The 15458-nt window shown below is 27.0% G+C and overlaps 2 protein-coding genes across 3 annotated transcripts; both read right to left on the bottom strand.

The window, feature by feature from the left end:
* Positions 1 to 2890: 2890 nt before the first annotated feature.
* On the bottom strand, positions 2891 to 4829 carry LOC137808343 (salicylic acid-binding protein 2). Of its 2 annotated transcripts, none has more exons than XR_016519269.1 (3): positions 4367 to 4826; positions 3464 to 3589; positions 2891 to 3320 (listed from the first exon to the last, which is right to left on the bottom strand). XR_016519269.1 is itself a non-coding variant. In XM_068609407.2 (3 exons), the coding sequence occupies exons 1-3, from the start codon at positions 4800 to 4802 to the stop codon at positions 3039 to 3041; spliced, it is 834 nt and encodes a 277-aa protein (XP_068465508.1). In that variant the 5' UTR covers positions 4803 to 4829; the 3' UTR covers positions 2891 to 3038. The 2 variants fall into 2 exon arrangements, 1 of the variants encoding a protein (XP_068465508.1); XM_068609407.2 differs by having other exon boundaries at positions 4377 to 4829.
* Positions 4830 to 8243: 3414 nt separating this feature from the next.
* On the bottom strand, positions 8244 to 11582 carry LOC137808342 (salicylic acid-binding protein 2). The gene is made up of 3 exons (XM_068609406.2): positions 11140 to 11582; positions 8792 to 8917; positions 8244 to 8649 (listed from the first exon to the last, which is right to left on the bottom strand). Exons 1-3 carry the CDS (start codon positions 11563 to 11565, stop codon positions 8368 to 8370), a joined length of 834 nt encoding a protein of 277 aa, XP_068465507.1. The 5' UTR covers positions 11566 to 11582; the 3' UTR covers positions 8244 to 8367.
* Between the last annotated feature and the right edge of the window lie 3876 nt (positions 11583 to 15458).

The raw sequence follows: 15458 nt of genomic DNA, 5'->3' as shown, positions 1-15458 counted from the left end.
TATCAAATAAATTAACAAAACTTAGAGTGAGATGGAAGAATTTTTGTAGGTTAAATGACTTCAAACAACACTAAATTATTGTATTTCCTACTTAAATAATAATCTAAAATTTATAAAATTTATAAAATTTATAAAATTTTCAAAATCCTAAATAAATATAACCTAAATTATTTAATGTTCTACTGAAATAAAAATCCGAAATATATCAAATTCCTATATTATTCAAAATTGTTAAATAAAAAAAACCCTAAATGTTTAATGTCACGTGTAAATAAAAATACAAAATAAATAAAATTTTGAAATTATTCAAAATATTAAACAAATACAAATCTAAAATATTTAGTGTTCTACCTAAATTAAATATGAAATAAATAAATCAACAAAACATAAGCGAGATAGAAGAATTTTGGTATAATAAATGACTTCAAAGAAGGCGAGAAAATTGTTGATAGTTTTTCTTTTCTTATTACTTACTTTTTCTTAAAATTTGTGTCAGTTTGTTGATAGTTGTACAATTTATTTTGTTTACGTGTATTATTTATGTTTATGCATTGTTTATATTAAGTTTAGTATGTGTAGTTTTATTTATTTATTTGTGTGCTGATGTTTATTTCTTATATATTGATATTTGCTTTTTAATTAGTTAATTTATTTTCTTATTTACATTTACATTCATATATATATATATATATTTAATTATGTAAATTATATTTTTATACAAAATAGTGAAAAATGTGCCAAATAAATCCACAAAACTTGGAGCAGGATGAAAGAATTTATGTATGTTAGATAATTTTAAAGAAGATGGTAAGATTGTTTTTGAAGCAGAAGTTAACCGTAATAAAATTTCAGTTATTCATCTTTTAAGATGAATCCTGCTTTTTACATAACTGTTTATTGTTATTTATTTTCCTCAAACTTTGTGTCAGTTTGTTGATACTTGAACAATTTATTTATTTACGTGTATCATTTATGTTTATGCATTGTTTATATTAATTTTAGTATGTTTAGTTTTTTTTATTGATCAAGATATGTTAATGTTTATTTCTTATATATTAATATTTACTTTGTAATTTTTTTATTTAATTTCTTATTTACATTTAGACTTATATATATATATATATAATTATGTAATTATGTAAATTATATTTTCATACAAAATAGTGAAAAAAATACGGCAAATAAATCAACAAAACTTGGAGTGGGATGAAAGAATTTGTGTATGTTAAATGACTTCAAAGAAGACGATAAAATTATTTTTGAAACAGAGGTTAACTGATGTGAATCAAAAAGATGTTATCAATAGAAGAAATGGACAAGGACCAAAGCATTTAAAGTTCTTCTTATTAGTCTTTGCAAAAGATAAGGCCCAACCCCACAGCCCAAGCCCAAGAAGACCAAGTCCAAACCATGAGGGGCAAGGCCAAGCATTAAATAAAAGAGCATCATTTGAATTACTCTTGTATAGTTGTAGGAGGTGTGAATATTAAATAAAGGGGTGTGAATATGTAAAACAAAGTCACATTGTCCATGTGACTTAGGAGAGTAGGTGTAGGTGTAGTTTTTAGGAAGTGTCATAGTAGAAAAATGTCACATTGTCATAGTAGTTTTGGTAATGAAATTCTATTTATTTGCCTTTTATGATGATTTTTTTTACATAACTTTTTATTGTTACTCACTTTTCTCAAATATATATGTCAGTTTATTAATATTTGAACAATTTATTTATGGCAGTTTCTCCCTGCACCATATTATTTTAAACATGTACCCAACATAAATTTTAAAATCAATATTGTCCTTAACTTTTTTTGAAATGCTACAAAGAAGTATTATCTTACCGTGGTGTGCGTTTTGAAACCTTTATATTTTTTGAAATGCTATAGAGGAGTGTTGTGTTAATGTGGTATGGGTTTTGAATGGAAGTGGTGATGGTGTAGTGAGTTGCAACAGTGACAATGGTGTAGTGATTTTTTTTTTTGTAACAGTGGCAATGGTGCTCACTTCTCCTTCTCTCTAAGCAACCATCTTCCTCTTTGCTGCTACCTTGCAACAAGCTTAGTGATGGGTTGGGTGCAAATACAATGTTGTTGGGGTGTAGGGTTGTATGGTTCATACAATGTTCATTGCTAATGGGTTGGGTGCAAATACAGTGTTATTGAGGTGTATGGTTTTATGGTTCATACAGTGTTCATTGCTAATGGGTTGGGTGCAAATACAATATTGTTGGGTGTAAGATTTTATATCATTAAGGACAAATAAGTCTTTTAAAATAATATTATTGGGTGCAGTCTTAATTGATAGGGTGCAGGAAGAATCTGCCTTTATTTATTTACGTCTATCGTTTATCTTTATGCATTGTTTAGATTAATTTTAGATTAATTTTAGTATGTTTAGTTTTTTAATTACTCATGCTGATGTTTATTTCTTATACATTAATAGTTACTTTATTTATTTAGAATAATTTATTTATTTATTAATATATTAATAATAGTTTATAAATAATTAATACATTGCATTTCTTTGCACTGGTTAAAAAATCTAGTTTCAAACAAATGTAAATTCATTTTAATTAAAATTAATTAAAAAAGGTTGTATAAGTTTGACTTCCAGCATTGACAAATATTTTTTGGAAGTTAATTATACAACTTTATTTATATATATATATATAACTTTATTTATATATATATAGGACATTGTAATAAGAGTTCAGAGTTTACCAGTGAGATAAATTTTGTGTGTTTGTTCAATTTTTTTTATGAATTTTTTATTGTGGATGTAGACTTGATTTAAGTCGAACCATATATATTTATCTGTGTGATTCTTGCTTTATCTTTTCATATTTATCTTTGTTATCGGATAGAGTTTGTAAGTTTTAGACGGTCAAATGAATTGTGAGTTTTTTCCTTACAAGAAAAAAAGTAGTTCAGAAATATCCCTTTATTTATTTATTTGGTGGAGCAGTGAGATCTTATAGTTCTTAGACACGTCAAATTCAAAGCAAAAAGAAGTAAAAGTAAATTAAAGCTTGCGTGATGGATTTATACATATTTAGTTACTATCTTCTGGAGAGAATCAAGTAGTTGGCGAGGCTTGCTATTCATAACCATATGATTTGCGCCTTCGATATGTACAACGTTATTGATTCCAGCATTTTGGATCATCCAGCGTTGATAATCCAAAGTAATTGCAAGGTCTATAGTGCAAACAATATAGGAACGTGGAACTGACCCATATCTCTCTTTCGAGAATTTCTTTTGCCTTGACAAGTCTTCCAAAAAGAGTGATGATGGCCTTACTAAAGTCTTGGCCAATTCAAGATCCTGAAAAATCCAATTATCATATGATTTTCCTTCATGACTTGAAACTTCGAGGGTCTTTCACCAAATATAATATACTTTGTTTTATGAAATTTTCATAACTAAAATAATTATGTAATTGATATCTGATCGTAACAAGTAATTACCTGAGTTGGGGAGAGTTGATAGAGCTTGTTGGCCAAAAACTTGGGACCAAATAACAGTGTTGTTTTGTTTCCACTTTGTTCAAATTCAGTGTCCATCCATGCAGACGAAGGGGTCATCTCACCGTACTTTTCAAAAAAAATAAAAAAAATATTTGAGAATTCTTTGTAACATCAATGAAGTATTTGACAATTTAAATTTGATGAAATTTCACATTATATCTTTGATGAAATTTGACACATTGCACTTCTTACTATACTACGTAACACTTTTAGTTTTTCATCATCCCGTTAAAATTATTATTTTGCAATCTTTAAAGCATCTTAACCAAAATATCTCTTCACGATATTAGGAACACAATTATAACTGTAATTTAAAATTTTAGATAGATTTCTCTAATGTTAGCCTGTTACATAAGTTCTGTTGTCATGAAACTATATAATTTGTACTCACAAAAAATAACTTATATACCGTCTATATTTATATATATTATGATAACTGTGCTCAAGGAGAAATTTAATGTTTGACTAATTGTTCCTTTCCTTTTCAAGTTCCTTATGTTATTTTTTTTATAACTTTTGAGGTCTTTTTTCTATTCCTAATAGCATCAAATTTATTTGATTTTAAATTTAAATCTTTTAAATAATATTTTAAATTGAAACAAAGTTAAATCTAAATCTTATAGTTTCTATAATTAAAAAACATTTCTTTTTAGTTTTTCACGCATACTATTTTTAATCCATTATAATTTTTGTTGAAGAGATTAAAAAAAATATTAAAAATATATATGAATAGATTAAAATAAATTAAAACTAATATATATATAAACTAAAAAAAGTTAAGTATAAACTAAAAAGAAATCTTGTTATATCGATATGAAAACAAAAGGTGTAGTTAAGACTCACCAGCATATACCTTTTCTAATACATAAGAAGGGTTGTGTTCAGTATCTGGAACAAAAGCTGTTACGAAAACACCAGCTAGAATTTTTTCTGGGAATTTCTCCATGGCAAGTGCTATGTTGAGTCCCCCAGAGCCATGACCCACTAGAATCACCTTCTCATTAGGGGGAATTTTTGCCAATAGCAGCAACAAAGGCTCAGTGTACTGTGAGAAAGTATGAACATCTTCAATTTTCTGCATGTTAATGCCAGATGCTGCAAGGTCGAGTGCTGTGACCTTGTGGCCTGCAGATTCCAAAAGTGGCTTGAGCTTGTACCAACTCCAAGCTCCATGGCAACCCCCATGCACCAGAACATAATGCTTCCTATCTTTACAATGTCCTGAACTTATCAAGCTCATACACAAAATAAAAATGAACACAATTTTTTCTGAACTCATAGTTGTTTTCTTCTCGTGGTTCCTTCTCGTGATTCCTTCTCGTGATTCCTTTCTCGCTATATATAGACTGAAAAGGGTTTGGTTTATGTCTTGTAGGCGAAAGGTTATTAAGTACAACAGTTGTTTTTTTACAGAGTCAAATTACTGCTTTTTTATAATTAATACACTATTCAACTATTTTACATTTTAGGAAAATTTGTGGAGACTGACCGATGTTTCTGAGAGTAAAAAAAACTTATTTCAACTGAAAACTTAAATTATTTCTTATATTCTAGAAAAAGTTTTACAAAGAGAAGTACAAATACAAATTGTAAAATGACTTTTTTTTTTTACAAGATAATAGAATTAAGTTATCATATATTGTGAAAGGGCAAAATTATGACATTATAGTTGGGACATGATTCAAATGATTCTCTAGAACACACTTTATTTTTTTTTTATAATGATACTTCAATTTGTTTTTCTTACGATGATGTATGTCACTTTGCAAAACAAAAGAAACAATCTTTTTCTCTGAACAATACAAAGCTTACAAAATTTATTAGAATATTACATGTTGATATTTGAATAATTTGTTCTTAGCTACTATATGGAGGACTTTACTCGATTTCATTGGATATGTTTCTTAAAAGGAAAATACTAAGAAAAATAAGTTTACAAAAACTTTATATGAAAGCAAGTAAAATTCGCAAGAAGGACGATTTTAATCGGATATAAAAAAATTACAATAATTAACAAAAACAACTTCTGATATGGTAAAAGAGATTTTTAAGGTTAATGATATATAGAAGACTGTTTCTGTGTTGATTTTCCCGTACTTAGCAAAAATCAAGGAGATAACATAAATAGAAATAACCCCAGGGTTTGGTAATGGTTAGACATAGAAAATAGGTAATCGTAATGGTAATGGTAGTAAACATATCTGTTTGGCAAAATAACTTCTTGGAAGACATTTTGAATTTCCAATATCCAGAGCCGAATTAATTTTTATACTGTTTTGATAGGTCTGCACAACCGAGATTATTATTCGGTATCCAATCATTATGTTGATCAACACCACAAACTATCATGTTTAAGTAGAATTAGTGAGGTTAATCAACAATCAAGAGTTAGGTAATATACCTCTAAACATGACTCAACTCCTTAGCCTGACCCAATAAGAAATGATACAACAATAATATAAATAGACACAAAATCCAAGAATAAGATACGTCATTATACAGTGCTCAGAATACCGAGTACTGAATACTCAATTCTGACTTCAGTGCTATAGTGCCTTTTGTAAATACATCCGAGTTTGAACTTGTGGAGACCGAGAGACAGAGAGATAAGAGAAGAGTAAAGAATTCGCTTGGAGAAAAATAAAAGAAGTGTAGACCGATCGACCAAAGAAGTAGAGGAATAGTTCGAATAGTTCTCTTGATTCCAATTCCGTTCAAGAACATATGCAATAAAGTTGAAAGATATATGAAAAAAAATAAAATATGCAATAAAGTTGAAAGATATATGAAAAAAAATAAAATTAATTGTATAACCGTATGCACGTATATTAACGAATATTCAAGTGGAACATAAATAAGTAAGGCTCTAAAAAAATCCTTGATTGAAATAAAATAATTCTTAGATAGTTATTTAAGTTAAGGGAGGGAGCTATAGTCTTAAAAGTTTGGCAGTTAATTAATGTTGGTCCCAGGGTTAATTGAAGTTATTGAATGACCCTTAATACATTATATAATATCTTCTTTGTTAGTTTGATTTCTCTACTTAAATATGATTATTGATCGAGATTGAAACAGTTTTAATTTTATCTTCTCTTCTAAAGTATCTTATTTGTGACCCGTTCTTTTTAGGACAATTTTGTAAGCAATAAAAGATTCTTCAAAATGGAGAGAAAGGTCGGGGAATGTTCTTGCATGGTTTGGAACGTGTTTTTCGAGTATTTCAAGTTAGCAACGTATTTTAGCTTTAGTTTTTGATAGGATACTTGCAAAAAAATACTTCAATTTTTAAATTAAATCTTGATATATGATAGATAAGAATAATAAATATTGTTTGATGTATATTTTTGTCTTGATTGATATACATATTTATAAGATTATAAATATTTATTGGATCGTAATTAATTTTTTATGTTAAATTTGAATTAAGGTAGTGGTGGATGGCAATGGAAGAAGAGTTTTTTTATCAGCAATAAAAAATAAATAAATAAAAATCACTTTAGAGATGATCCAACTCATACACAAACGAATGAAGAACTCCTTCTTCCCGAAATTTGTTATTAATTTCCTACTAAAATAAATACAGTCTGACCAAACTAAATAATAAAAGAACAGTAACTTTATTTGTTTAAAAATCTCGTGTTTGAATTTTATGCTTTTGTGTATTTTTCTAATCACATGCACTTGATCTAGTTTTCCTATTTTATAGATTTTGTTTTGGTGCAAGGTTTTTTTCCCCTAGTATCGTTAAACTAGAAATAGTACATATTTAGCATCCAGAGAGTACAAAAGAATCTTGTAAATGAGGAAAAATACAAAGTCTTTTTAATCGGTTCTTTAAGCACTGTGAGCACTTTACGTGTCATAATGATGGTTAAGTTTATAGGTAATCAAGCCGCAATGCGTCGTGAAGCGTAAATAAATACTAACAAGTTATGTCTTTGGTAAAAAACCGTATACACTTTCGCGGAGCGTAACAAAATAATATCGAGTTATGGATTGGTAAAAAACTGTAAACGTTTCTCGGAGTGTAATGAAATTAATGATAACAAATTATGGATTAGGAAAAAATCGTAAACACTTCGCGGAGCATAATGAAATAGTAACAAGTTATGGATCGGTAAAAAACCATAAACACTTCATGAAGCGAAATGAAATAATAAGTAATGGATCGATCAAAAACCATGAACACTTTCGGAAGCGCAATGAAATAATATAAAATATTGGATCGGTAAAAAATGGTAAACACTTCGCAGAGCGGAATGAAATAATATCGTTATGGATCGATAACAAAGTAAACTCTTCGTGGAGCGTAATGAAAATATGCTTTCTTTTCTTTTAAATGGCTTTACGTTCATTGGTCAACTACTGATTCCAAAAGTTTTAGGTCAAGCTCAATCACTTAGTGATTCCAATGTTTTTTAATCACGCTCATGGTCAACTGGAGATTGTTGTAATAAAAGTCGTTAGTGGGATAGACTTTATGTGCTCATGATCAACTGAAGATTGTTGTAATAAAAGTTTAAAGTTCCGTAGTGAGATAGACTTTATGTTGTAATCTCACAATTTTTGTCGACTCAGTTTCAGCTGAACTACATATTCGTTTATTTTTTTATATTTATCTTTTATCTCTTCTTATGATTATTTTGTTATTATGTAACGTTTATGAGTGTTAGATGGTCTAGTTAACAAGTTCATTCATGATAAAACAAGAAAAAAATAGTTCAAAAAGTAACAGATAACCCTTTATTTATTCGTTTAGTGGAATAGTGTGATCTTATAGTTCTTAGATGCAACAAATTCAAAGCAACAAGAAGTAAAAGTAAATTAAAGTTTGGCTGATGGGTTTATGCATATTTAGTTGCTATCTTCCGGAGAGAATCAAGTAGTTGGCGAGGCTTGCTATTCATAACCATATGATCTGCGCCTTTGATATATACAACGTCACTGATTGCAGCATTTTTGATCATCCATCGTTGGTAATCCAAAGTAATTCCAAGGTCCTCAGTGCAAACAATATAGGAACGTGGAACTGACCCATATCCCTCTTTCGAAAAATTCTTTTGCCTTGACAAGTCTTCCACGAAGAGTGATGATGGCCTTACTAAAGTCTTGGCCAATTCAAGATCCTGAAAAATCCAATTATCATATGATTCTTGTTTATGACTTGAAACTTCGAGGGTCTTTTAGCACATAATATACTTTGTTTTATGAAATTTTTATAACTAAAACGATGTTGTAATTGAATATCTGATCGTAACAAGTAATTACCTGAGCAGGGGAAAGTTGATAGAGCTTGTTGGCCAAAAACTTGGGACCAAAGAACATTGATGTTTTGTTTCCACTTGGTTCAAATTTAGTATCCATCCATGCAGACAAGGGGGTCCTCTCACCATACTTTTCAAAAATAAAATAATAATGATGGTAAATATGAATGCAATTTATTATATTTATTTTTCTTCACGTGTCTATTCTTTATAACATCAATGAAGTATTTGACAATTTAATTTTTAAGAAATTTCATATTATCTTTGATGAGTTATATAAAGTTGAGAGTCATCGGCTATAGTTCATCTATATTAATATTAAGAAAAGTATTTTTTACACATTGCACTTCTTTCTATACTACGCAACACTATTTTATTTTTTCATTATCCCGTTAAAATTATTATTTTGCAATCTTTAAAGAACCTTAACCAAATTATGTCTTCACGATATTAGGAACACAATTTTGACTATAATTTAAAATTTTAGATAGATTTCTCTAATGTTAGCCTGTTACATAACATGTTTTTATAAGTTTTTTTTGTCATGAAACTATATATATACCTTATACTCACAAATAATAACTTTCAAATATATAACATCTATATTTATATATATATATAATAATAATAATAATTGTGCTCAAGGAGAAATTTAATGTTTGACTAATTGTTCCTTTACTTTTCAAGTTCCTTATGTTATTTTTTTTTATAACTGTTGAGTTCTTTTTTCTACCCGAACAGCATCAAATTTATTTGAATTTAAATTTAAATCTTTTAAATAATATTTTAAATTTAAACAAAGAAAAAAATTTGTATAAATAAATATATTAAAAAATATATCAAAATCAATATAAGTATAAAATAATAAAAACTACAATAATAATTATAACAGTTAAATTTTAACTCGACAAAAATGCGGATAGTCATACTAGTGCTTTTGCTGTATATATCTAACTAGCATCGCATACAAGTTTGTTAATTTAAGTAAAAAATATATAATTAGTATATTAATTAATATAAATAGCTTAAAATTATGTTAAAAGAGAAATAACTTCTAAAAAAAATACAAGTAACAGAATTTTAAGATGGAGAACACATGTTTTAGTGATCAAGTTTTTCAAACTAATTAGTGTTAATGTTTGAGCTCAAAAATTAAGGTAAAAACAAAATTTTACATATAGTTAATAGAGAAATAAGATATAAATTGATAATATAAAAACTTTTACGCTGTCAATACATTCCTATTAAACTTCAGTTAATAATTTAAAACTTATTTGAGATATAAAATATTAAATAATGATAAATTACATATTACAAAAATAATAAGATCAAATATACTCTTACGTTTACGACAAAGTTTTCAAATTTAATTTATAATATAAAAAACAATATAATTAAAATTAATTTCTCGATAGATATAATACTTTGATATTGTAGTTTCTATAAATAAAAAGCATTTCTTTTTAGTTTTTTACGCACACTATTTAATCCATTATAGTTTTTGTTCAAGAGATTAAAAATATATATGTATAGATAAAAAAATAAATTAAAATTAATATACAGACGAAAAAAAAAACATCTTCCAATATAGTGGTATGTTCCAATATTTTGAATAATTTTGTATCAATAACTTTTTTATAATATTTAGTTGTTTTATTATACTGTGTTTTTTTAACTATTATTATTATTATTATTCATTTGTGAATTTGTACTTTATTTTATTGGAAACTCAACAAGTTTTATCTATGTTACATGTCAAATATGTTTACTCTTTTAATTGCTGAGATATATTCTGATAAAGTTAATCAATATTATAGATTAATACTTTTATAGGTAAATGTTTTATTCAGTCTGTTTCAAGCACAAGTTCAAAAATTTTAAACTCATATTCATATTACATTGTTCTTAATAATAGGAGTCTTAATAATAATAATCAATTAAAATTAGAATATAATGATATAAAAAACAAAATATATTGATTAATGAATAAACAATTTCCAAACAACAAAATTACGATAATCCATATTATTTTATTTAAAAATTTATTATAATAATAATTATTATTCTAAAATTATATAATAGTAAATATTTATATATATATATATACTATACATGTTATTTATTATTATTATTTTAAATCCTTTTATTTTTATCAAACGAAACTTGTATAATTAATATATTATATTTTAAATAAATTCTATAAATATATTATATTTTCAAAGTAAATTTCATGAATATATTATATTTTAAAAATAAATCCCGTGGACGGTAAAAGATACTAGTAAACTACAAAGAAAACTTGTTATATCGATATGAAAACAATAGGTGTAGTTAAGACTCAGAAGCATATACCTTTTCCAATACATAAGAAGGGCTGTGTTCAGTATCTGGAACAAAAGCTGTTACGAAAACACCAGCTAGAATTTTTTCTGGGAATTTCTCCATGGCAAGTGCTATGTTGAGTCCCCCAAGGCTATGACCCACTAGAATCACCTTTTCGTTCGGGGGAATTTTTGCCAATAGCTGCAACAAAGGCTCAGTGTACTGTGAGAAAGTATGAACATCTTCAATTTTCTGCATGTTAATGCCAGATGCTGCAAGGTCGAGTACTGTGACCTTGTGGCCTGCAGATTCCAAGAGTGGCTTGAGCTTGTACCAACTCCAAGCTCCATGGCAACCCCCATGCACCAGAACATAATGCTTGTTATCTTTACAATGTCCTGAACTCATCATGCTCATACACAAAATAAAAATTAACACAACTTTTTCTGAACTCATAGTTGTTTTCTTCTCGTGGTTCCTTCTCGTGATTCCTTTCTCGCTATATATAGACTTAAAAGGGTTTGGTTTATGTCTTGTCAGCGAAAGGTTATGTTAAGTACAACGGTTGTTTTTTTCACAGAGTCAAATTACTGTTTTTTTTATAAATACACTCGTTAAAATGTTTTACTAAAATATAATTGAAATAACAATTTTGTAAATCATACTTCTTATTAATAAATTTATCGAACAGTAGTGTATGTTAAAACAAAAAATCTCTCAATAACATCTTTCACGTTTAATGCATGTTTGGATTACACTTTAGAAAGCTATAATTTGAGTACATTATTTCTTTAAATTTAAGATAAATAAGAATTTAGAAACTTTTGCATGAAATTCAAAAAAATTATTAGTTATTTAATTACATTTTTCATAGAATTATTAAATAAGTAATTATTAAGCATAAGATAAATTAATTCATGCATATACACTTAAATTATTTGCAAATTTATGAATGTGTTTCACAAGTCACTCTAATAACTTAAGTCTTGAATTAATTTATAAATTTTTATGTTTTCTTTTATGTTTGTATATGAACGCATTCTCTTCTCTTGGATATTTAGAAATTAATATGAGAAAAATAATAATTCATACTATAAGAAAAAAAATGGTTTTAATAGGAATTATTTTTACATTATCATAGATTAAAACCTCAATTAAGTCATTTATTCAAGGTTGTAGTTTCCCGCTAATTTTTTTTTTAAATATCGAAAAAAGTCTTTCAGAACCCCTGTTAAATACCATGAGTTTAATAACTTCCGTAAAATACCATGAGTTTCAAAACTTCTGTTAATTACAATGTGTTTAAAACCTCTGGAAAATACCATGAGTTTCAAATTTTTCATAAAATCACTTGCCGTTTGAAATAATCTTCAACCTCATTTTCCACCATTCTCTCTTTCATTGTAGACACACTACTCTCTGGCTCAGGCTCAATGGCCACCGACGATATTCTTAACAAGGAATCACAATTCAATCATACTTATATCTATTATATCTAAGGAGAACTAAATAAGGCTTTATCTTCTTCTTACTCCAATATTGCTTCTTCCATCAACTTATTTCCCCAATTTGGGTCACAAGCCACTGTTACCTAGCCCAACAACAATTGATGTTTATCACTACTTTATATATCCTAAATAATTGCATTATTTGATAGATGTGGGCTTCAAAGTCATGTGTGTTCTTGGCTAAAGATTGCAAGAACATATTACGAGGAGAAATCAACTTTATTATTTCTCACTTTTACAGTTAATTAATTATTATATACATTTTAAAATAAAAGCCTTAATTTAAAATAGGTTTAATTACCTTTTTCGTCCCTATATTTATAGCCAATAGTCAATTTGGTACAGTGGTTTTTAAAAAATTCAATTTGGTCCCTAAGTTTTTTAAAATGCATTCAAAATGGTCCTTTCTGTTAAATATCACCAAACGGCGTTAAGTGGTGCTTATGTGGCAGACACGTGTAAGTTACGTGGATTGTGCTTACATTACTTTGGTGAATACTGAATTAGAGTTTAGGTTATTCAAATTGGGGATTTCAAATTTCTGATTTAGGGTTTCTGATACTAGGATTGCTCCCCTGGTTGTATTCTGTGGTGCGCTTCCCTGCTTCGATTCCATTCGGAGGTGTGCTCCCCTCATTCGATTTTGTGGTGTGATCGTGAGTTACGATGGTGAGCTGCGTCCCATGGTGAACTCACTCATTTCTAAACATATGTATTTTGAAAAACAATTATTATAGGACCAAACTGTGGTAGCTCTTATGAATTCATTAGTGAAGAAAATCTGCTTGTGCTTTATGTTCTAATGTATTACATATCTTTTGTATTACTTTTACATACTTTACCTTTATATTATTATAACATCACAATTTTTCTTCATTTATTTAGTCTTTGATGAGATTGGCCTCTGCTTGCTCTGAATTTTCTTGCTGTGTTGTCCAAATCAAGGTTCTTAATTGTTCATGATACTAATCTGTTTGCACCATCCACGTAACTTACACGTGTCTGCCACATAAGCACCACTTAACGCCGTTTGGTGATATTTAACAGAAAGGACCATTTTGAATACATTTTAAAAAACTTAGGGACCAAATTGAATTTTTTAAAAACCACTGTACCAAATTGACTATTGGCTATAAATATAGGGATGAAAAAGGTAATTAAACCTTTAAAATATTTCAAAATTATGAGAATTAAATATTAACAGTTATAACTAAAACTAAGATTGCATAAAAAATATACGTACATCAAAAGGTAAAACAAAAGAAGTCAGGTTTTTTTTGAAGTATGAGCTTGTAAATAAAAAACACTAGGAATTATGTAAACAAACTATCATCAATCATAAAAAATATGTAAATACTACTGAAATACTTATTATCCAAGATTAGTTGTTGAAAAACTTATTATCAAAAATTATTTTGTTGAGTTTTTAAAATAATTTTTTTAAACTTTAGAAAACTTATTTTCAAAATTTTAGATAATTTATTTATAAATATATTAAACTATATATTCTTTTAATTATTTATTTATAAATAGATTTAATTATATTTATTTATTGAAGTTGTAAAATATGAAGTGTTTTATTGAGGTTCTACAATAAATCTTTAGAATTTAACGAAGGTTAAAAAAGTCTACGTTATTTTATAGAGATTTTAGAATAAACATTTGAATCTAACGAAGGTTAAAAAGACTTTCGTTAATTTTCTAAGTTTGTACAATAAACCTTTGGAACTTATTGAAAATTAAAAAATCCTTTGTTATTTTGCTGAGATTTTAGAATAAATTTTTGAAATTTAATGAAAGTTAAAAAAAACATCTGTTATTTATCTGAGGTTTTAAAATAAACCTTTGGAATTTAACGAATGTTAAAAAAACCTCCGTTATTTTTCTAAGGTTTTAAAATAAACCTTTGAAATTTAATGAAGGTTAAAAAAACCTTCGTTATTTTGCTGATGTTTTAAAATAATCTTTGGAACTTAAAGAAGGTTAGAAAAATCTCCGTTAATTAAATCAATTCTTAAGACTATATTAACCTCCGCTAAATAACCTTCTTTTAAACTGTTTCTTCTAGTGTTATATTTGTTTTATTTTCTACTTGGTGTATTGACACTTAATTATGTGTGTGTGATAAAGAGCACGTAAGACCCCTTTATATGTATATTTGATGATGGATAGCACAAAAGTATTTCTATATGTGTATGATGAAGAATATAAAAAACCCGTCTAGAGAACATTTAGTAATATTAAGATTAATTAGATTGTCTATTGTCTACAACCTAGATGATGTTTTGTTTTAATTTTCTTTGCAATTTTCTTTTATTTAATTTCCATAGTTCTAGATACAAAGAACTCTATGTATCTACTTGATACGTTGCATTGCAAATGTACTTTACCTATAAAACCTTATGATATAAACAATTGTTTTCTTTCATTGTTTTTGTTTTATTCTTGTTATTGATGAAGAAATCTAACAGTTTCCTTCTTATTATTCTATATTTTCTATGAGTGATGGATTATTAATATGATATGAAAGCTCTATTTAGAAAAATAATTAATACATTTTTATGCAATTATTTCTCTTATGTGATTATGATATTAGTCAGTTAAATGGAGTCATTGAATGATCCATTACACAGATTCGAAGTCAAATAACTTGAGAAATGTCCAAATAAACTTTAACTATTACACTAGTTAAGTTTTATTATTAGGTTAGGATTATTATTATACTTATTAGTATGATTATCAATATTAATATACTTAATAATATAAACATTATTAACAATATTCATATATTTAATATCATTCATATTATTAATTTCACTAATATTGTTATTATTAAAATTA

The sequence above is a fragment of the Phaseolus vulgaris genome, chromosome 3 (genome assembly GCF_051622355.1).
Source record: "Phaseolus vulgaris cultivar YP4 chromosome 3, ASM5162235v1, whole genome shotgun sequence".
In the NCBI taxonomy this organism is placed as follows: domain Eukaryota; kingdom Viridiplantae; phylum Streptophyta; class Magnoliopsida; order Fabales; family Fabaceae; genus Phaseolus; species Phaseolus vulgaris.
This window is presented reverse-complemented; position numbering and strand designations above follow the sequence as displayed.